At 41.1% G+C, this 23,250-nt stretch overlaps 1 protein-coding gene across 2 annotated transcripts in view; it reads right to left on the bottom strand.

The window, feature by feature from the left end:
• The window catches only part of ARHGAP26 (Rho GTPase activating protein 26), a 1,945,875-nt gene that overhangs the window by 1,376,517 nt on the left and 546,108 nt on the right, over positions 1-23,250 (bottom strand). For both annotated transcript variants that reach the window (XM_069244698.1, XM_069244699.1), the window contains exon 8: positions 21,169-21,298. In XM_069244698.1, the coding sequence (XP_069100799.1) occupies positions 21,169-21,298 (130 nt within the window). The remainder of the gene's footprint in view (positions 1-21,168; positions 21,299-23,250) is intronic.

A 23,250-nucleotide genomic window follows, 5' to 3' on the forward strand; every position in this document is an offset into this window, starting at 1 on the left:
CGCATGTATCAATGGGGTTATGCGTCGAAATGGACTGTTGCTTATTGATCATTGTGGTTTCGCTCAAACAATATGTATTGTGAGGCATGCATATTGACTGTGTAACTGAAGCTTATAAAATCCTGTTTATGGGCTGCTGATGCTTATGCACTTTTGCTAAAGAAGATAAAGAGATTATCAAACTAAGTAATAGTCAAAGATCCCAGGACAGATAATTAAGAGTTGATTTATGGTATTCTGGTCTGCCAATGATTTGTGATGTAGGTCGTGAGACTTTGTCAACGGCACTTTGAAATAGGGACAGTAATAAATTGTTGAGGCTGTACTAATACCAGTCAGTGTGGTGAAACCTAATTCGTAAAGGTGACACTAAATTGATTAGTTGAATTCCCGCTGGTCCAGATTTCATTGTTATGCGTCAACATCTTTTTTGGGTGTCTGGTGTACAGAACTGCACTGAGACTGGGAGAAGGGCTTACTGAAATCTGAAGTATACAGAACAGAATCAAAACACTGAAGATTTATATTTTGCTGTTTGCTAACCGTTGAAATCAGAATCATGAAATTTTTCAAAGCTATTAGAAGTTTAATGAGAGATGTTGTAACTATTGCTGTATATGAGGGTGAAGAGGCACCTACTGAGGGTACACCAGCTTACCATATGATTATCATGGAAGGGTTATACACCTGTGTATGGCTTCACCAATGGTGCAAGATCACTGACAAAGAGGGTCCATTGAGCTTTCCCAGATAGGGTACATTCAATTTGAGACTTATATACAAATTACGAGAAACACTTGGTGAAATTAAGCCTCCTCCTAGACCAACTCAATTTGAAGCACTAAGTGTGTGGGAGAAGATGGCACATAACAGAGATAAAGAGAGGTACCAGAGACTAACAAAAAGGGTGATGAGAAATTACACATATGGAATTTGGGATGAACAATAACAAAGATAATGCAAGAATGTAGTACAGGGAGCTAGATTATATCCAGCAATTACCAATGAGAAAATTGAGCAGTCGGGAAAACATGAAAAACCTAAAAGGAAAATGATTAAAGAGGTAAAAGAAACGCAAAATGAAACAAAATCAGATACTGATGCTGCCTCAGGATATATCTTAGATGAATTACTGTCTGCACGCCAATCACCTTATGTGGGTCTTGGAGCAGACATTGCTGGGACTAGCGATGATGGAGCAAAAGCCGGTAATGGAACAGTGGCTACAGCTCCTGTTGATCCAAATGCATATCAAAATAAAAAAAAAGATTGACTGTAACCCAGCCAGGTGTAGCACAACCAATTATTGTGACACAGCCTGCTGCTCAACCCGTTGTACCAAACAATACCTCTATACAAGTTGAACCAGTACAAGCAGTGATGCCTACAAGTGTGGCGGCTGCTTTTGCGACTGCACTAGCACCGGTTACTAGGGTTATAACTGCACAATGGGTAGAGGTATTCACATCCATTGTCCCAAAGGCAATTGCACAAGGTAACTGGATTTATTCAGAATTCACAAAATTCTCAGACTGATACCACCACAGACTAGTCAGACTCTTTTGGAGGGAGGGAGGATTGTCTTTCAGACACAAGATATGTAAGGTAGGACAAACTTGATTGAAGGTGGAATTGTATTACCAGAACTTGAGGAAACTGCTAGAGAAAATGCCAAAGTCGAGAACATCGAGAGTCCGGGTACCAGTCAAGGTACAGAAAGGAAGCAACCCCTAATTATTACAAAACTAAAAGAAGATTTGGAAGAAGTAATTAGATGGTGTTTGGATTTGGATCATGTGAATCAGTATCAAGAAACTAATTTATTTGTGCCAATAAATTACAAGACAAGCACAACAATACAAGATAGTTTGATTGAATTGGGAAATAAATAGTATGTCAATATTTCAAAAAGTGCCCCATTGTAACAAAGTTTCAGGAGACAGGTAGTTGACAAATCAACTGAAATGATGTGTTCCTCAGGAATGCAATTGCATATTAATGAATTGGTGAAATGTGTTAGCAGATGGAGTGATTTTCAAAAATTTGAAATCAAGTGGGCAAGGAAACATGAAAAGAAAAAGAAATCAGCAGAAGCGGTTGAGTCAAAGTAAAAGCTCCCTCTAGAGACCTTAGATGATGACCAAGCTTCGTCTTTTCCATGGAAGTAAATACCAGATGGGTGGTATGTTCATGTGCCCCAAAGTAGGGGAGATCTTGCATCATTTACAAAAAAGTTCCTGAATTGAGAGAAAATCCTATGGAATGGTATATGCAAGTCGAAAGGTTTGTTAAGATATCAAAGGTGTTATGGATTGATTTGAATAAATTATTCGGCATTGTAGTCCCGAATGATTTGTGGTCTGAGTGCAAAATTGCTGTTCATTGGCCAGATACTGAACCACCAAGACATTCTTGCACTGGTGCACCACCACCAACTGTCATGGAAAAATACAATGAGGTGATTACTTTCTTGAACGGCAGAGTTACTCTAAAAGATTTGGATAATGTCAGGTTGAACAGGATCAGGTTGAATAGGTGAATTAATCTGTGCAGGAGTATCATGAGAGGTTGCTGAAACCATTTCAGTAGCATACAGGTCAAATGTTACTTGAGGTGAAGGCTACGGAATTTTTAATCTTGCAGTTTGTTCTTCGTTTAAGACCTGAGATTAGTCAGCATATACAGCGAATGTGATTTGGTGTCAAAGAAAGTCATTGGATGAGATTCTGAAATATGTCAAGTACTGTAGTGATGAACAGGAAATTAAACAAAAAAAGCTTAAGAAGAAATTCATGTTGGACAAAGACAAAGATAGCTCAGAGAGGTTTTCAGGATCAATCGTTTGCAGGAAATGGTGGTGTAGTGCATGCACGGTGTAGGTTTTCAAAGTGGTTTGCAAGATGTTCAAGGAGACATGGTTACTTCACAGGGTAGAGGTCGAGGAGTTCCATTTGATCAGAGTACAGGTGTTGATGTGGCAACGTTGAGGAAAATTATTCTGTCATCTTTGCAACAAGGTGGGCCATTGGAAGCACAAGTGTAGGCTTAATCCCGACAGGATAAACAATAACCAGATGCAGTGAGGAAATCAAAGGAAAGTGCAAATGTGCCTGTACAGCATGTGCCAGTACATAACCAAGTTAAAATGATTTCAGTTCCACAAGCCCCTATGGTTCAAGAGAACGTCGGTAATCCTAAATTCAAGCAGGTTCAGATGTCTTGAATAAAATAAATATGCATTCGAGGTACCGAACCAGAATGCAATTGGACAGTTTCTAATGTTTGATAATGAGAGTTTTGATTCAGATATGTCACAATTACAGTGACAGAGAGGGGAGGCAGACTGTGTGCTTAGCTCAGTCGCAGATGTAGGTCAGAGTGGACCATTTGTAGAAGGTCAGGTAAATGACCACCAAGTGTCATTTCTTTTTGGCACCGGAGCTACCCGTTCCACTGTTAGAACTGCAGAAGTCGCAGACCTACCCCTGTCGGGAAAGAAGATCTAAGTTTCAAATAAACAGATTACAAATCCAGTTTCAAAAGAAGTACTTGTAAAAATAGATTCCTCAGAAGAAAATCACCAGCTTGTTGTGTGTGACTCGAGTCCAGTTAATCTTTTAGGATGCAACCTATTGTGCAAGTTACATGGCACAATTTATTGCACCCCAAATGGAGTAAAATTTCAAACCAAACATGAAGATATTGAATTCAAATCATCTCAACAAGATGCAGTAAAGCTTTGCCCAATGAGAACCATAGAGAAATTAACCACAGATTTAAAAAGACTGTAAACCCATAATTATGGGATTTCACAGGAAAGGATATTGGACTAATAAGAGGTGCAGAACCAGTCCAAATAACAGTTAAACCTAATGTGATTTTTCCAATAACACCACCTTATCACATGACCCCAGAAATAATAGTAGGAATAACACCAATAATTGAGGATATGTTCCAAAAAGGAATTAAGAATGAAATAATCGGTAGTCCATGCAACTCACTGATTATGGGATTACAAAAGTCTAATGGAAAATTTAGGATTTAAGGAAGATACATTATATTGTAACCTCATGTTGTCCTCTGGTGCTGAATCCAGCCACTATTATTTACCAAATTCCGTGCATAGCAGAAAGGTTCACTGTTGTGGATCTTTGTCAAGCTCTCTTCTTTATTCCATTACATGAGGATAGCCAAATCTTATTTTCATTTGTTTTTCAAAAGAAGGTTTTAGCATGGTATCAAGTCCCAGAAGGATATACTGAGAGTCTTTCAATCTTTAATCACATCCTTAAGAAAAATCTAGAGATGTTGAACATGCCATATTATTCAGTCCTTGTGCAGTAGACTGATTATCTATTTATGACAACCATAGCAGAAGCTTTCAAACAAGACACCACTGCTTTGTTGAATAATCTGGCTGAAAATGCACATAAAGTGTCCCCGAGCAAATTGCAATACTGTCAAAAAGAAGTTCAATATTTAGGAAATGAAGGAATGAGAAAAGTGTCACAAGAAATGGTAGAGGCCATTCTATGAATGGGTTCTCCAAAAACACAAAGAGAAGTCCGAATGTTTTGGGGAATGGTTGGCTACTGTAGGCAGTGGATACCCAATTTTTCCTTGCCAGCAAAGCCTTCCTGAGGCTGACACACAGTGAAGTGCCTGATCAGATTCTATGCTTTAAGGCTTTCCTAAAGCTGAGAGAAAGTCTCTGTCATGCCCCAGCACTGGGAAAGCCTGATTATACCAAGAGATTTACATTGTTTTGTAGTGAGAGGGAGAGCTGCGCTCTCTCAGTGCTTACTCAGTTATACGGAAATGCAAGAAGACTTGTAGCCTACTTTTCAATTACCCTTGATTCTGTTGCCACAGGACTGCCTGGATGTCCTAAATAAGCAGCTAGCATAGAGAAGTGTGAAAGCGCAGTAATGGGACATCCTTTAGCTGTTATGGTCCCTCACTCAGTTGGGGTTTGGCTTACTGTAACCAAAACCCAGTTTATGACAAATTCAAAGCTTAATAAGTATGAGCAGCAGATACTGGTGTCCAACAATGTGACGCTAAAAAGATATCAAGTTTTGAATCCAAGCACATTACACCTGTTGCCTGAAATTGATGCATCAGGGAGATTTGAACATGACTGTCTTGATGTTATGGACTTATACAACAAACCAAGAAAGACCTCATATAAAAGCCTTTAGTAAGTCCCGATTATGCCCTTTTTGTAGATGGCACATGCTTAAAAATAAATGATGGTTTTCTAAGAGCAGCTTACACTACAATCTACGATTTGTAGAAGTTTCATGGCTTCAAGGTGTTTCCTCAGCACAACTTGCAGAATGAATTGCTCTTACTAGAGCTTGAAGCTTGACAGCCCAGTTGAGAGTGACTATTTTTTTTTACAAACAGTCAATGTGCTTTGGTGTGGTCCATGACTTTGGTCAGTTATGGTCACAAAGAGTTTTTGTGAGCGAATCTGGCTCTCCCATTAGAAATGGCGAACAATTGAGATAATTGTTAGAAGCTTTACAACTCCAGACTGAAATTGGTGTTGTAAAGTGTGCAGCTTACAGGAGCGACAGTGATGATGTAACAGTTTGTAATAGATATGCAGACGAAGGGGCAACTGTGACCTGTACATTGATTCATGGATGAATCTCAAGAGGACACTGTCTTCTTTTCAATGTTAATGTCTATAGGTGACAGATGAGATTAACTCAAATGTTTGCAGGAAAATGTTATAAAGCAGAACAGCAGGGCTGGATCAGAGAAGGATGTGGAAAGGCTGCTAATGACATTTGTGTTTCAGCAGATGGAAGAGCAGTGTAACCAGTTTGTTGTCTCCTAGGACAACATTTTTGCAGCCCCCACACATCTAGGTAGAGACAAAAAGGTCAGGTAATTTAGACAAAACTGTTTCAATCACAGATTTAGGGCTCAGGCAGAAGAATTGTCTCATCATTATGTAACATGAGAACAGATAAATGTAGGAAAATGAACACCAGTCGCACTGAGTCATGTAGGGAGATCAGGCGGTCCCTTCAAAAGACTGCAGATGGATTTTTATAGAGATGCCTGTTTGTAATGGGCTAAGATACGTCCAAGGTATAGTGTGCATTTTCTTTTGATGGGTGGAAGCACACCCAATGAGGAGAAATGATAGTCTCACTGTAGCTAAACTGCTGTTAAGGGAACTGGTGCAGAGATACGGCATACTGTTTTCTCTGGAGTCAGACTGAGGGATTCACTTTAACAGTGAGATCATTAATATGTTGTGTGCAGCATTACAAGGACAGCAGAGGTTGCACTGTAGCTATCGTCCTGAGGTGTCTGGCATAGTAGAGGAACTCACTGGCACCATCAAGTCTCAACAGGCAAACATCCGTGCATCCACTCCGTTGAATGGCCTGATGCTTTGCCCTTGGTACTGACGAGTCTGTGAAGTACAGCTGGTCTATCCCCACACGAGAGTCTCATGGAGAACACTATGAGACTGCCAGCGGGACACACAAATGTATTTGTGAACAAAGCAGATAGCATAGTGCTCAATAATTGCAAAGGATTGGCAGATGTGGAGTGTTCTGTTTCTGGACAGGCCAAAGCTTCCACCGCAAAACTGCATCAAAAATAGTGCCACAACCTCAGCCCCGGTGACTGGATGCTGATAAGGAAGCAAGTGAGACAGTGCTGTCTGGAGCCATGGTCGAAAGGCCCCTATCAGGTGATTTTAACCACAAACACTGCTGTTAAATTCATTGGAGTACCAAACTGGATGCATGCTTTGCATACCCATAGAACTCCAGATCCATATGAACAAATAGTGTTCTGTAAGCCAGAACCAAGAACACTGGTGAATGTATCACAGCAAACTGTACAAGTCACACAAGTTTGTGGTGCACAACAGCAAGAAGAAAAAAGGTGGGAAGAATTGCAGACAGGTGAAGAGATCAAATTGTCGGATACCTCATAGAGTGGCATTGTGGCGCTTGGTGTAGAAAAATGAAGAAGCAAGTGGTCAAGCTAGAGTCACAGGTGAGGCATTCTCGGAACGACAAGAAGATCCAGGAGAAGAACAAAGGCTGAATCAAGAAGAAAAAGATGTCTACAACGCTAAATGGGCAAACATTTATAGACAAAAGAAACTGAAGTCAAGTGTGTCAATTGATTTGATACGGCCGACAACTGCAGAAGAGACAGAACCAAGTGGTATAAGCGATACACTGATACAACAAACACTGAGAAGATCCAAAAGAGTAAGAGTACCTTATCAAAGATATTTTGCACCTGAATGGATTAACTGAGCCAAGTGATAAACATCCCAATATGAGATTGTTTCACTGGAATAAAGAACTGCCCAAAGCTCCTTGAAAACAGTTATAGCAAAATGGAATTGTGAAAACTCATTAAATGAACTATGCCTGCATATTGAGATAAAAACTGAGAAAATTGTCAAAAGAATAGATACAAGGCCAGCTGACTCTTATTTACTATGTATGAATAAAAAGGGCAGTTATGGAGGCAGAAAAATCCCCCATCAAAAGGGACTCCTGTCCATGCAATGTACAGCCAAGTATGACAAAGACATATGCAATTGTAAAACTGAGGTTAGAACTCACTAACAAGAATGGGAATAAATCCGTTCCTGAACATGGTACCTTTAATTTTACAAAAGAATTTAAGAGTGCCTAAAAGTAAGATATATAATAAACAATGGCAAACCTTCTTGTACCTGCATGAGGAAGTCAAAAAACGCAAACATGAATCCCAAATTGGTGCAATGAAACAGACTGAGGAGAAATTGTTATTTAAAGTAATCCACCTTAGAGACAGAGAGCGTGTACTCTGCCTGCTCCCTATCTATTTCACCAGATTCACTGAACCACCAGATACACAAAAGCAAGCTAAGGATACAAGAGAAAAGGATTCTGTGCACGTTTTTACCACACAAGCCGATGGGGTCAGGTTAGACCTGCAGATATGCCTAGAAACGGAGCAGCACCATCTGGACCACCAGTAGGTGGAGAAGGAGGTAATGTACACATGAGCACTGTGATGCAAGCAACTGACAGAGTGATAAGAAGATGCATGTGAATAGCAAGACAAAACCGATACTGCAGGCAAGACAGAGTGCTTCCAGTTCCAGGTGGGCACAGGGATCCCCATTAGACCCAAATATTACCACAATTTAAGGAGGAAAACAGATCAACTAGCTGGGAGGTGATGCCAAGAGATGGGCTAGTGCCTCTCCTCACTTTAGATACTGATGACAAAGATCCCATTCTACCAGTTCCAGGTATTCTCCCTCCATTATGAGTAGAATCACTTTCTATGAGCTCCAAGCACTACCTGATTTCGCCAACATTAGGTTCCATCCTACCCAGTTCTATGAAGAATCGCAAAATGGGTTCAGGTGTATAGACAAAACTAGGCGACTGAATCAATTACTGCATCTGGTGGTACCCAGGGAAGTGAAGATTTGAAAGGTTGGCAAGTGGGGTTTGCCAAGCAGGACCCTGGGAATGATGGGGCTCTGAAAAAAAGCAAATAATTTGTCAATGAATGCAGCTGTGAATGTGTGCCCAGTGAAAAGACTAGACTAAAATCTCTAACTGTATGCAAACTAAAGGAGAATTACCAGCAGATTTTCTAGATGGGCTTAAGAATGTGAGAGATACATGGCCATTTCCCACCCAATTGAGATAGCTCTGGAAGCTGTAGGGGTTGCTTTTGTAGAGGGATTGTTACCACATGTGCAAACTCAGTTAAAGACTATGGGCCTGATTACAACTTCAGCGGAGGGAATTACTCTGTCCCAAATGTGACCGATATCCCACCAGCCGAATTACGAGTCCATTATATCCTATGGAACTCGTAATACGGCGAGCGGGATATCAGTCAAATTTGGGATGGAGTAATTCCCTCCACCGAAGTCGTAATCAGGCCCTATATGTATTGGATTACCATCAAAAATGCTGTATTAGGAACCATCATAATCCACTATTATCACAAGAGCAAAAGAAAAGTTGAATTTAAAATGAAGGCTTTGAAATTGCTAAATATTCAGTATAACATGAAGAGGAGAGATTGGGGGGGTGGTGCACCAGGGGGAAACAGAAGGAGAGACAGGGAGGAGAGCGCATGTGGAGAGTAAACGGAAAGGGCAGAGGGGAATCTCCAGGTGAGGAGGATTCCACAAAAAAATTCACAATTTCACACATAACTGTTACATTGAATACTTGGGGAGACCAAGCAGTTCAAAGTGTAGACCAGAAAATCCCTATGTTAATTGTAGTATAAATGGTAACCCACCACTTGTCTTACTGATAACAGCACAAGCCACTCTGCCCTGAAAACTTCCAAATTGTCTTCATTATCTCTCTTGGCCATGTCCATAGATGCAGTCTATATTTAAAATCAACTAATTCCACACCACATTTCTGACCCTGTTTCCATCACCCTTGGTCCCATCACAGACAAGCATATTTTCCTATGAAGTCTCAGTTCAAAAGCAAATCTACTGGATAAGGACATTCTATGTGAACTAAATATGCATTGTTTTCTGCGTCTCAAATGAAGTCTACCTCAGAACAGAGAACACAGTCCTCGCACTGCTGGGATAAACAAATTCTCAGCCTGGTACTGCTGTCCCTGAACCATCTGAAGAATTAGCCAGAATTGGCAGAATTGCTTTCTCAGGTTCTCTCCATGTTATTGTCCACAGGGACCAATGACTCAGGGTGCATTTCCTCAGTGACCTAGTAATGATGAAGATCAGTCCAATGTAGCAACTCCCTCATATCCCACAGTGTCTTTTTAAAAGCTTAGGCCGGGATTCAACCAGTCATTGCAGACTTCATTAAACAATTTTTTTTTGCTGCCAACTGTTAGCTGATATAATATACCCATAATTCCTTTCAAGAAGGCAGGAAACTCCAGTGGGTACACGTCTGAGCAGGATCTGTGCACCACTGACAATGTGGTTATCCCTAGTTTCTGTGTGGTCTCCAATCCTTCCACCAATCGTTCCTGTATCCCTGCAACTGATCAATGGATTACCGTGGTGGATTTATGTTCTGCATTCTTTTCCTTACCCCAGAAACGAAAAGAGTAATTTTATCTTTGCTTTCTCATTTGGCAGATCTCAAGGCTTTATGATGTCCCATTTGATCTTTTCTCAAGGAAGATTTGGATATCTTGGTCTTTCCCAGAAGCTCTATTCTAGTTTAGTATATTGACAATCTTTAGCCTGCCACAGTTACTCAAGACGACTGCGAAGCTGACTCAGTATACCTCCTTAAAGAATTGGCTAAGAAACAGCGTAAGGCTTTAAAGGAGACACTGTAATTTTGCCTTTCCTGAGTGCATTTTCTTGGTCATGATATCTCTCTTGGAAAGAGACACTTAATGTTATAACTGATTGAAGCTGTCCTTAAGATGCCTATTTGCTGCCTCACCAAAGAGAGTCTTCTAGGTACAAACTTTCTTGGGTATGACTGGGTACTACAAACTATGAATCCTAGGGGTCGCCATCACAGCATAGCCACTTCAAACCTGTGTTTAAAAGGACACGCCAACCTTTTTCACTGGTCTGGAGAAGCTGAGCATGCTTTTGTACAAACAAAGAAAACCCCTGTTTTTGTGCTCACTTTCAGCTTCCCGGATTAGGCAAAACTGTTTACTCTGTATTGTCATTAACATTAGAGATTTGCCCTGGTGGTTCTGGTACCAGATCAGGCGGATCAGAAAAAGCCAACAGCATACTATTCATCTACCTTAGACCCAGTAGCGGCTGGGCTTCCTCCATGCCTCGGCTTTGTAGCTGCTGCTGCCCACCTTGCTGAAGCATCTGAAAATATTGTATTTAGCTAAAACTTGATTGTTGCTGTTCCCAACTCTGTTGTTGCAATTCTCCTTACCACCAAGACTGAGCATCTTTCCACTGCCAGATTGTCCAGATTTGAAATTATGTTGTCTGCCTCCCATATCACCCTCATCTAGTGTTTCTTAATCTGTGGTCTCTGGACCATTGGGGGTCTACCATGCCTATCAGGGGCTGCAACTATTACAAAGTATACACAACAACAAAAAAAAGAAACTTACAGTGGAAGGGAAGGGGACACAAGTACAGCAAACAAAATGTATTATGGATTATTGGAGGCCTCAACTATAGCAACACCATACTTTAGTACCAAAAAAAGAGTGATAAGCTATAATTTAGCATATCACTTTATCTTTTAGAAATAAAACTACATTTTGAAAAGGTGCAATTTTCCATCAAAATTTAAATTTCGATTTTCACAAACTTTATGACTGTGAGTTAAATTAAATATTCCAAAACGTGTGCATTTGTTTGATCTATACTTGTTTCTGTTTTTTGTGTACTGTTTTGAGATTCAAATCACAGAAACTGCTTAGGCTGGGGAGTCACCAACTTCTAGAAGTGATTCACTGGAGGTCCACCAAAGTCAAAAGGTTAAGAATCGCTGCCCTAATACATTGCCCCACCCTAAATCACACATCTTTGATGCCCACCAGCGGAGAGAGAGAATCCCATAACTATACTGCGGTGGCTGAACATCTAACTAAACCCTGTATTATTGATGCACCAATACCAAATTATGAACTAATGTATTTCGTCGATGGATAATGTATTATAAATGACAAGGGTGAGCTGGTTGCAGGTAACACTGTATGAAACTACCGAAAGCCATCACTTGCCTGATGTGAGATCTGTCAATGCTGCTGAACTTCTCACCCTTACCGGAGCCTGCATCACTGGCGAGAAAACGATTACAACTGTTTCCACAGACTCAAACTCTCTCTTCAGAGTCACGCAAGATTGACACAGAGGAGTTTCTTGACTTCTGTAGGTAAGCCAATAAAGAATGGCTTGTATGTGCAGAATCTATTGAACTCTTTACTACTGCCCCAGAAGACTGCCATTTTAAAATGCGGCGCACACCAGCATTGTCACATTGAGTTGTCTCAAAGGAATGCCCTGTCAGCCTACATGGCTGGAAATGTTCTTTGTCTCAAATCAATGACATGGTTATATATTTTGTACAAACAGATTTGTTCCCTGCACCCTCCCTGAAGGATTTGTCTCTGTTACAGGAGATAGCCCTGAAAGCGGAAAACCGTACCGGATCAAACAGAATTGTACATGTGTCTCCAGAGGAGTATGGAGAGACAGCTCAGGGCATTTGGTCGACGAAGTTTCTGCTTCCCAACCTTGCATTGATACTTCACTGTGCTACTCGGGTCAGTAGGAATAGCATGATCCATGCTGCAGCAACCAATTTGTATGTTCTCTTCTTTGTTTCTATTAGCAAGAACTATTGCCATTTTCCAATACCATATGTTGGGAAGGACATCAAGAACGCCACCCGCGGCTCACCCTCCTCTCTGGTGGCACTTTGTCCATCTCAAGCTTGACATCATTCAGAAGCTAAAATATCCCAGTTATTCCCACGTGTAGTGGACCTTGAGCAATTTCAATTGCAGGTGTGCTGCATTCAACATCACATCACTAAACTGGTAGGGATTGTGAAAATTCCAAGCGTCACAGAAAGAACAAGGGTAGCAAATGTATTCAGCAGCTAAGAGGCACAGCTGTAGTAAGTAGCTGGTGCTGGTTTTTGGAGAACACTGTTGGAAATATATTACTAACGTATGGTAGCGCTTAACCTCAGCATTGCAGCGCAGTAGCATTTACAGACAACACATTTTCCATTGAAATGGCCACTAAATTCGCTCAGGCATACAGTTTTTACTGGTAAAAAGCACAAACGTTAATGTATGAACTCAGGTTTCAGGAAATAAGTGTTCTGAAATATTTTGATACTATAAAAGTCTTGGTTTCCATCACACTTCAGAATTACAAAAAATGTGTGCTTCATTCGTGCTTTACAAACTACTGATATACTCTGAAGCGTTTGTACAGTTCATTCACAGGAATTTAAATTGTACTATGTGTTAGGAAAAATGAGATCAATATTATCAGGTAGTGGCCTTTACAAAATCAAGTCCCTTTGGAGTGAAATAAAGTAAACACCTAGCTCCATGTTAAAAGAATAAACAGCCATTTGCCAGACGTTATTGCCTGACATTTGACCTCTGTCTTTGAAACAAAGCAAATGTTACCAGAAAAGAAAACAGAATGTAAAGGCATCAATGTTGCTCATTCACCTTCTGAACACCAGCATGGTTATTTCGGGGGTGCTGCAGCACCACCAGCACCCTTACTGCCAACGCATGCGTTCAACTGTCTGTATGTTTTTGGCAGGGGCAGAAGCGTATACCTTTGCAAGAGCAGATGCCATAACTATAGCTACGGACGTACTTAATGACTTTATCCTCCTTTTTGGGAATCCCGAGTCTTTTGCGGAATGACCAAGGAATGCACTTGATTTCAGCAGTAGTGCGAGAGACTTGAAAAGCGTTAGGATCAATCTATATTTCCATTGTCCCGAGCAACTAAAGTCAGCAGGGAAAGTGAAGAGGAATAGCAGCAAGCTGAGGAATAGCAGCAAGCTGAGGAATAGCATAGTGAAGAACTCCTCTAAAACCCAACTGAAGGGGCCACACCCCTTGCTTTTATCTCTACGGTCCATCAGTGCCAGAACCACCTTATGAGATAATTACACAATGCCCTACGATGTTACCTTTAAATTACTCTGTCCTGGATAACAGATCCTGTGGCTCTGGCCTCCTCTCTTTGCCACTGGTCCCTGGTGGGATATCTCATGCCTGTGGAATGAAGAGCCACTTAAAGGTAAAACCGTACTGCACCTGTCCTTCAGCGTAGCTGGCAGTCAGTGTATGAGAATAACTTTGATATGTTCTTGCTTGAGAAATAGCACCTAACGATTAATCTTTCTTCATGCTGGACCTACCAACATTTGCCCACTGTAGGTGCCCTTTTTAATAGAGTGTTCATCAGCAAAAATTAAACTTGCCTTGATCTGTTTTACCATCGGCAATGAATGTCAAAATGCACACGCACCACTGAGTCTTGGCAAGATCTAAAAGAATTTTAAAAAACCCATCAGTCACTATTTGTCTAATGTTGCTCACCTTGTTTACTCAGACCAGGAGCAGTGTTGTCAACACAGAGAGACTGCTAACTGGAGTATATTTTTGGGCCAAAGCAAATGTGACACTGCCATAGAGACCATACTTCACGATGCAACAGAGTATTTACATAGTTTTCCCATCAGCATGTTGTTTCACAAATGTCGTTACTGGAAGAGTATTCACATTTCATCTGTGGCGATAAAGCCTATCAGTGACTGCTCTAAGACAGGGTTGCGGTCTGTTATTCCGGTTATGTTCTCCCTACCGTCCAACATTCCGACACTCATCACCTCCAGCAGCTGCAGGTGCACCATGAGGTCTCAAAACTAACAGATTCCATTGTGTTAAACAACTACAGTGTCTGGCAGGCCATCAGAGGGACGATGCCAAAGTACTGGAAAAAGTAGCCAATGCCACAGCCATTTCTTTAGGTATCATAACTGATCATCTGAATGTCCAGAAAACCATTCTCCTTCAGAACAGAATGCCCTAGATTATGTCCTCTGAGGCAGAGGCGCGTGGGTCTGTGCCATATTAGGGTCCGAAGATTGCACTCATCTCTCTAACACCTCTCTAACATCCACAAACAAACAAACCATAATTAAGAGCAGCGTGAGAGAAATGCATGAGAATCATAGAGGCTTAGATTATGTGGCGTGAAATCTGGTTAGGATAACTACGATAGTTGTGAAATGGGGATTCTTGTTAAACTGACATTTTATGTTTTTATTAAACTGAATTTGCGCAAGGATTGGTCATGAATACCCATGCGATGTTGATGAGGAAGAAGTCAAATGTGAAGATGAAGAATCCAAAACTGAACTGATAAGTCTGTATGCTATCGAACTATTGAAAGCTTTCACCTCGTGGTGAAAAGAGGGGACCGGAGGATGTGTTTTTCCATATACTTATGTGTTTGTATTAACATTTGGGAATTTGTTTTCACACACACTTGAAAAACCCTAAAGCATTAGCAGTATCCCACATTTTAAATGCACTGCCATTTTGTTAGCTTATGTCGTACAATACACATTTAGCATAACTGTTCAAGGAAGAATAGCCTCATTCTGAATTTGGCACAAAAAAGCGAGAACTGGAGATTTAGTGAAGTCAGCCTTTTCACCTTTGCTTAGAGGTGTTTTCACATTCTTCCACAGGACTTATGGACCATGGTAAAAAAGTTCAAATAAATCCAGGTCTTCACAGAAACCCATTCACCAAAAATGTAATGCAAAATCTTTTCTTTTTTTGAAGTTCCAGTCACTATATTACTAGATTGTTTCTCAAGACAATATTAAGGTCCAAAAATCAAACCTGCTTACAGGGCACTGCAGTACTCCAGCCTCGACCCTACAAAAGCCTGGACGGTATTCTACAGTACTTTTGTGCCAGAAAGGTTCTCACTCGCTTTAGCTTTGAGACATATTTAACCAACAAACCGATCTTGCCCGTCACTGACATGGTGGAATTGATAAGTAGAGTTTTGAATGTTGACATCATTTCTGAAGGCCATGAAGTGATATATTGCTATGTTTTAATCAGCTTGCGAGAGAAGGTAAATAGCAAACTCACTTTTGTCATCATTTAGAGTAAACGAATTGGCTTTTAGCCTTAAATACGCTTGTAACAATTCGGACAATAAAAGAGATTACATGAAAGTCTTAAGCATTTTAAATATGCTGGATTTCAACTGCATACGTTTGAAATCGGACACCATGACTCATAACTTTTAAGTGGCTGGCTGTACAAAGAATGATCAATGCAGGAGACCTGGGGAACTGCACAACTGACATAGGACAATGCTGATATGCTTTTTCATTCGCCCTACATAGTATCGTTCTCATATATATCTCTAATCTGTCTTTTTCTTCTACTTTGTCCAACTGTTTTATCTTTACTACTGATCTCTTGTCTTTATCTCTTCTGCCAGCAAGTGAGTTAATTTGCAGTCTATGTTATACAACCCGACAAAGCTTGGCGCCTTCAAACTGCACCGCATTGTTAGTATTCTGCTACATTTCACTTTCTCGGGGTTAGAAAACACTCAGGAAAGGCGCATCATGCTACACCACTGAAAAGGATGAAGGTTTCAGGCTGCAGTGTCAAAGCCAATGAAGAAAGATGTAAAACTCAACCACGCATGAAGGACTGCAGTATATAGGTGTCAGGATATATAGATCATGCCAAGTGAATGATAGATCCTAGGGTAACCAGAGTTTAATAAACAAGGGGTTCATACGCAAAGGTGTTCCTTTACGTCAGTCACAGTGAATCTTGCCCAGTGTTATGAGTAACATGCTCAATTCTTAAACAGGCTTGCACTAGAAGTCATACAGAATGAAGAAATACATAGACAACATTAAACCTACTCTTCATTTGGGACCTTACGTAGGGACACAAATGCTAGATTGAAGTATCCAGAAAGTGATGGATAGAATGCTTGAATAAACCTCTGGTAATTATTCGGGCTGCAATCCAGTCCACTGATATTTTGCACACCATGCCTCTAATTTGGACCCAGTCATATGCAAATCAGTCTTGAATGAGCAATCTAGCCCAAACTGTCAGGCCAGACCCTCTCTGAATACAAGCAGGTGAAGACTGATTTCGCTCTGATTCGGTCTCTTTAGTTGAGTATCAATTGGTTCCTGTGGCACAGTGAGCAAGGGACCCACGCCTGGGCATACCTGTCGCACTTAGTGCGTCACACTGCAGTATACAAAAAAGTGATGGGTGGAATGGTTGAATAAATCTCAGTCACTGGTACTTACTCAGTGTTGCATCACAGTCCATCATTATTTTGCACACCATGCCCCCTTAGTTTGGATGCAACCTACATCTAGGCATTTATGGAGTTACATCTGATACAAAGAAAATGATGGGAGGAATAAAACTGGAAAAGTGACGGGAGGAACTGCAAGCCTTCATCCTATTACTTTTTGTGTGAAAGCTACAGGACAGTAGCACTAACAATTTGGTGAATGAGAGGGTGCTTAGCAAATACTTCTGAGACCACTTGCATAAAACAACTGCTGACATTCTCATTAAAGTACAGTTTAACTGCCATTTAGTACAATATGCGTTAGCCTCCAGGAATTAACACTGCTCATTTGCACAAATCTTCGAAAATCATGGATGGTAAGGTCCTCTGAGTTAAACTATTGCAAATTTTCCTTTTACATAGCACCACACTGATGGAGACTGTAGTTTATCCCAGTCAAGTTTTTGATTTCAAACTAACATATTATCTGGTATTCTTTGTCGCTTTACACCCCACCACCAACTCTCTGTTAGTTAATTTTGTTTTAAAAGTCATCAGTGTTGCAATGCCCTTCTACATTTGAGCTTGCTTCAAAAAGGATATCTAGTACATTGTTGCTGACTAACTAATGATCAAATTGTGCATACTCAGAAACGTGAGAAGGCTAGACATGGCTCCTCAAGCTTCAGAAACGTGGGGAGACTAGACATGGTTCCTCAAGCTAACACTAGAGGCCATGCTGCCAAGCAGTCCCTCAAAGTTTACCCAAAATAGAATGACAGATAAGGAAAATCTGGTACCTTTCACGCAGGTACAAATAATTGAGCTGTGCTACAAATACACTCATGTTTCTTTCCGAAGTCATCGTGTAATGCCATAATAAAATATCTACCAGTTTATATTCCTTTTCCCATGAGCCACAATGCTCTTGATTCAAGCACTTCCCTAGTCATTGCACTTGACTCCTCCCCTATACTAGCCAATCATCTAGGTATGGAAAAACATTCATCGAGTTGTGCCGTAAAGGCACTGCCACTACAATTAGACATTGGGTTAACACACTTGTGAGTCTGTGATGACTCTCAAAGATCCAAATTTGAATTAGTTATGTTTTCCATTTACCACAATCCTCATGTATTGGTGATGAGCCTGGTGTATGTGGATGAGGAAGAAGGCTTCCTTGAGCTGGAGTGTCATCCTGAAGTCTTCTTTTGCCCGAAGCAGACTGATGTGCTGAATGGCTGTCATTTTGAAGTGGTTGGGTACTCGCAGATATTGGATTGGGTGCAAAGTGTAATCCTTTTTATTTTTATTTTTTTAAAGTACACATATTCATCTTGTCCATACTGATGTACTGACACAATTTACTTTGTGCACTTGAGAAGAAGCCATTTCACTTCTTCTAACAAGTTTGTGCAGTGGCCCATGCTTATTTTGTGCACATGGGGTGGGTGATTTAGAGCAGTGGGGTGAAATGTCAGACAGTTACTGTGCACCTAACCTACTGTTCCAAACTTATAGAATCCCACAGGAGGAAGTAAATCCTTGATTTTCCACAGACAGCTGTTTGAAGGGTTTGAGGGGGCAGGGGGTTGGGGGTGTGGAGGCAAGGATTATGTGAGAGAAGATCACTGGTGGCACAGATGCCTTTTCCTTGGGCATCTCTAGACTTGGAGCAGCCATTGCTACAAAAATCCCATTAGGTGTACTGTGCCTGCTTGGACTGAGGATGGCTTTCCTGAAAAGACTGCTGTCGCTGGTACTATTGCTTTGGAGTGCCAGTCCAGCCTTGGATTCTGGGTGTGTTTATCAAACAGCTAATTTTTGGTGTTGATGTTAGGTGACATCCATAGTTTTGGCTGTGTCCTTTTAAAAAAAAATGTTTCTAACATTTCATTAACTTGAGGTCTGAGTAGGTCCTGGTGTGAAAGGATAGGCTTAAGAGATGTTGCTGAACCTGTGGCTGGGAGCCAGGGAACTGAAGTCAAGAAGGATGCTTGTACTGATTTGCCTAAGGGACATGCCTTCTTTGTCCAAGGTGTTCCTAATGCGGGAATTTGAGATGATCTTTCCCTCTGGTATGATCTCATTTGCTCTCCCCTCCTGTGCAGATCAAGCACCTGTTGAAAATAGGCCAGCCAGGTCTTCCCTATGGTGCCTATCAAAGTATGCCAACAGAGCCAAGTAATTGGTAATTACAAAAAGCACTGTTGCACCCAGTGCTACTCGCTTTCCTGTAGCATCCATAGTTGTACTTTATTTTTTCAGAAGGCAGCATCTTTGTTTCTTGCAGAAGGACTATTTTCTGTACTGTGAGCACCACTAGTGAGTATAAGGGTGTGTGGCCTCTAACCAACAAGGGTCACAGTTTAGATTTTTTTCTCCACTCATAACTACCCTAACTTTCACGTATTACTTACATTTTTCAACCGCACACTTCAGAACTGTTATTATCAAAGGCAAGAATTGGCTGCCTCTCTCAGTTTTAGCAACAGTTCATATGAGGAAATCAGCCTTCTCTTTTGTGTTGTGCTGCAGCTCTCACCAGAACTGTGTGGTACCAAGAGGTGTCACAGGTGGAAAGGCCTTTACAAGGTACAGCTCTTGAAAAGCTGGTCATTGGAATCTACCCCTTTGCCCGCCAAGTGTCTCTGGAGGACTTGGGTCCTGATTTGGAGGCAGTGCACCTTTAGAGAAGTTCCATTCTGAATCAGAATGGACAGAGTTGGTGGGTTTCTTGGGTTGGACAATCTTTCCTTTTTTTTGGAATGGAGAAAGTTCTAATCTCTTCTGAAATGGCCTCCTCAAAGGTTAGTCTCTGCTTTTTTATTGATTTGCTGCATAGAAAGATATAGATGGGTGACAATACAGTCGGTCATTAAAGTCAATATACATTGATCTTTGCCTAGTGTCAGGCAGTGCAGTCTGTGTAACACCACTTTCCTCTTGATGTGGCCTCTATGAGGAGCTACTTTACCTGCAAGGTTCAGTCAGAGTAGGTGGATCTGACTATTGGTGCCTTCTTTGGAGGTTTTTCGGTCAAGGAATAGCAATGGTCAAAAAATGATGGACTTGGTGGTAGCAGAGTATAATTACCAGTGGCCGAGATTAATTCAAGTAAGCCACCCTCACTTTTTTCTTTTCCTCAGTAGAATTCCATACGTATGGCAGGTACACCCAGACACGGGCTCCATTGTCAATATGCCACATAATGTAAGCTGTTCCTATCTGAGGTGGTATGGTGGGCAAAACAACGATGGAATGAACTGTGGTCCACTGTAATTACCAGTGTCTGAGATGAATTAGAGCAATCCACACATAATTTTTTTCTTTTCTTCAAAGAAAGGTGCTCTACAGAGGCTTTTACTTCCTATAAAGCAGAGGTTTCTTTCGCGGCAGATCCCAAGGGGCTGGTCCATGACTTGTAGGCAAGCGGTCTCCTTTCTAGGCCAGGGGTGTTCCGACTGGTCCTCAGACCTGGAGTGTGAAATTCAAGTTGTGGCCATAGTCCCGTTTGTAGGCTTTGTGCAGGAGCTTGAAATCTTTGGCTTCTGGAATATTCAGGGAGACACAGAGATTGGGTCCCTGTGATGTTGGGCTACCACATGGTCCCCCAAACGGCAGTTAGGCTATAATCTTTCAACATCCTTGTTAAGTCCACTTGACTGGGGCATGGTAGAGTCTTAGGGCTGCATAAACGTGCACAGTGCTCTCCTTCGGTCTCTGGATGATAAATGGTATATTTGCAACAGAACCTTCGCACACTGAATTGGCACTCTTGTTGAGGTGCCTCAGTATTCAGAGGTTGCAGACACAACCACGGACACTTAGTATTGAAAGTGGGGCACATTTTTAACTGAGTTTTGTCCATCCATGGCCTACATGATTAATTCTTATATGGCATGGCCAAAGACTTTTCAGCATGAATTGCAAAACAGTTGTTCAAAAGGTGCCCTCGAAACCCTTCTGGAAGTCCTTGCTTCCCTCTCCTCCAAAGTCAAAAGTTTACTTTGATGCACAGCTGTAACAGAAGACGCAAAAGATGTCTGAACCCAATGGTGGAAAAACACAATCTGAAGCTGAGTCTGTCCTGGGGCACTGGGAGTTTCAGAGGGTGGTATTGAGAGCCACTTCAAAACCAAAACTCCATCGATGGAAAACACCTTGGGACAGCTCAACCGTAGATGGCAGGAGTGTGCACAACATGTGACCTACAGCAGCACATTCTGTAAACACCATGTCATAAAAAATAAAAACACTAAACATAAGGCATTAAGTAAACAATGTTTTAGAAAATGTTTCCTTTAAAGTCTTGAGGTGGGCAAACATACGTTTTTCCTGGATGTAGAGGTAGCCTTCCATGGTGTAGGAGCTGAGATTCTTATGTTCATGAGGATTTTCCTTCATTTTCTTCATCAAGGACTCAACTTCAGACCTAGTGCCCTCAAATCGATTTCTTGTCTGCAAAAAAGAAAAAGAAAAAAACATACATGCATACTAGTTCAAAATCTTTTTTAGAAGGATACATCGAAGAGGAAACAAAGCTTCAGCAGTAATACTAGACCTTTTTTTTTTACATGATTTCAAGCTTGGTGCTGGAGTTTTATTTACGAAGGCAGGTAAGAGTTAATCTTAATAGATGAGCAGTTTGAAGAACTGCGCCTGTTCATGTACTTGTGCCAACTGTCACTGTTTCAAGAAAAGGTGTCGACTTGCTGGTAGGATTTACAGTAGAATAACCAACATTGGAAAAATAGGTCAAACATAACACATTCTGTCCCAACTATTGCACCACTTGGTCACTAAACCACCTTCACTTAAGACAGTAGGAAATTCACTCTCTCGCTACTGCCCAAATTCACACATACTGGTGTCAGGAGGACTTCCATGCCAAACATACCAATCCTGTGCTTATCTGTGGACATTATAGGATCAAGTCTCGGCTGCTTTACAACTAGCCAATACAAAAAGTGTTTGGTGCTGTGGTGCACTAAGGAAGTTAAGAACCAAGAGTACTCAAGTTCATAAAAAGATAACTCATGTTCAGCTCGTTCCTTTCTCATTACACTGCTGCAAATCATGTTTAGGTCTTGCTTAAAGAACTCGAGGACCATCCCAAAACCTACAATGGGCTTAGAACCAGCCCACTGTTTACAAGAGATTGTTTTTTTGTCACACATTTTTTGCTTCTTCTCTGAAAGACCTACTTCCTCTTCTCGAGCGTGTCCCATCCCTGGGAGATAGCTTATTTAGCATCCTTTTGATTGGACGACTTGTAACTGTTCACTGCTCAAATTTAAGAAACTACTTTTTGCTTTCTCTTTCAGCGCTCCATTAGAGTTCATACGTCCTCACGCTAGTCCTTCATAGTCATTATGTGTATGTCACACCCTTACATTTATTTTTTGATGCTTATAAAACACTTCCATACCGTTAATTTTGTCTCGGCACTTAGGCACGGACATGGAGTACACAGTAACATGTCAACTGTGCAATTAGTAATTTCTGCTTCTACAAACAAGAGGGAGGGTACTATAAGCTACTAAAATGACGTTGCTGAGTGGGGTAGGTAAGGTTGAGTAGTACATATTTTGCAGATTGAGGGGCAAAGACTGGCAATTGAAGAGTAGAACAATCAAATAGAGACAGAATAAGTTAGGCCTAAAGAAATTACCCAGCATATGGATAATAAGTATGGGTAACAATATACAGACTACAGGAGAGGAAAATGTGGTTGCAACCTTGAGGGGCGGGGGGGGGGGGGTGGGGTGTGTGTGTGTGTGTGTGTGTGTGTGTGTGTGTGTGTGTGTGTGTGTGTGTGTGTGTGTGTGTGTGTGTGTGTGTGTGTGCTGGGGGGTGGGGTGACTGTCGGAACATGAGGATTAGAAAAGGTATCCCAAGTTTTCATGTGATCTTTGGGAAAGAGTAATTTTACATTCACATAATTAACACATTTATTAGCAAATTGTAATCCTCATTGTTAAAATAACTGTGCGCATCTCAATCATGTAATTTGTAATAGGTGACCACATTTAACTATTATGAGCATCACCCGAGTTAACATGTTGTATAATTTAAGATAGCCTAGCATTAATGCAATTTTGAATGTCGTGTAATGCACGCTCAAGACGAGGTTGCCTGCCACATATATCATCTCCGGCTGTTTTGCATGTTATATATTTACCTTCCCATTGCAGGAGTTGTGTTTTTCCAGATGCCTTCTACTAGTTTGTGAAAAGTTGTTTGTTGTTTATCAGACGACTGATGGTGCAGTTCTTATCGGTAGGAGAAACCAGGATGCAAGCGTGACTCGTAGGAAGATCTGACTGTATTTGTCTGTTCAGAGTAACAATTCAAGGACATAGCCTTGTACAGACCATTGTAATAGTTTTAGGAAGATGGGCGTTTACCTA

This window comes from Pleurodeles waltl, chromosome 7, assembly GCF_031143425.1.
Source record: "Pleurodeles waltl isolate 20211129_DDA chromosome 7, aPleWal1.hap1.20221129, whole genome shotgun sequence".
Classification (NCBI taxonomy): Eukaryota; Metazoa; Chordata; class Amphibia; order Caudata; family Salamandridae; genus Pleurodeles; species Pleurodeles waltl.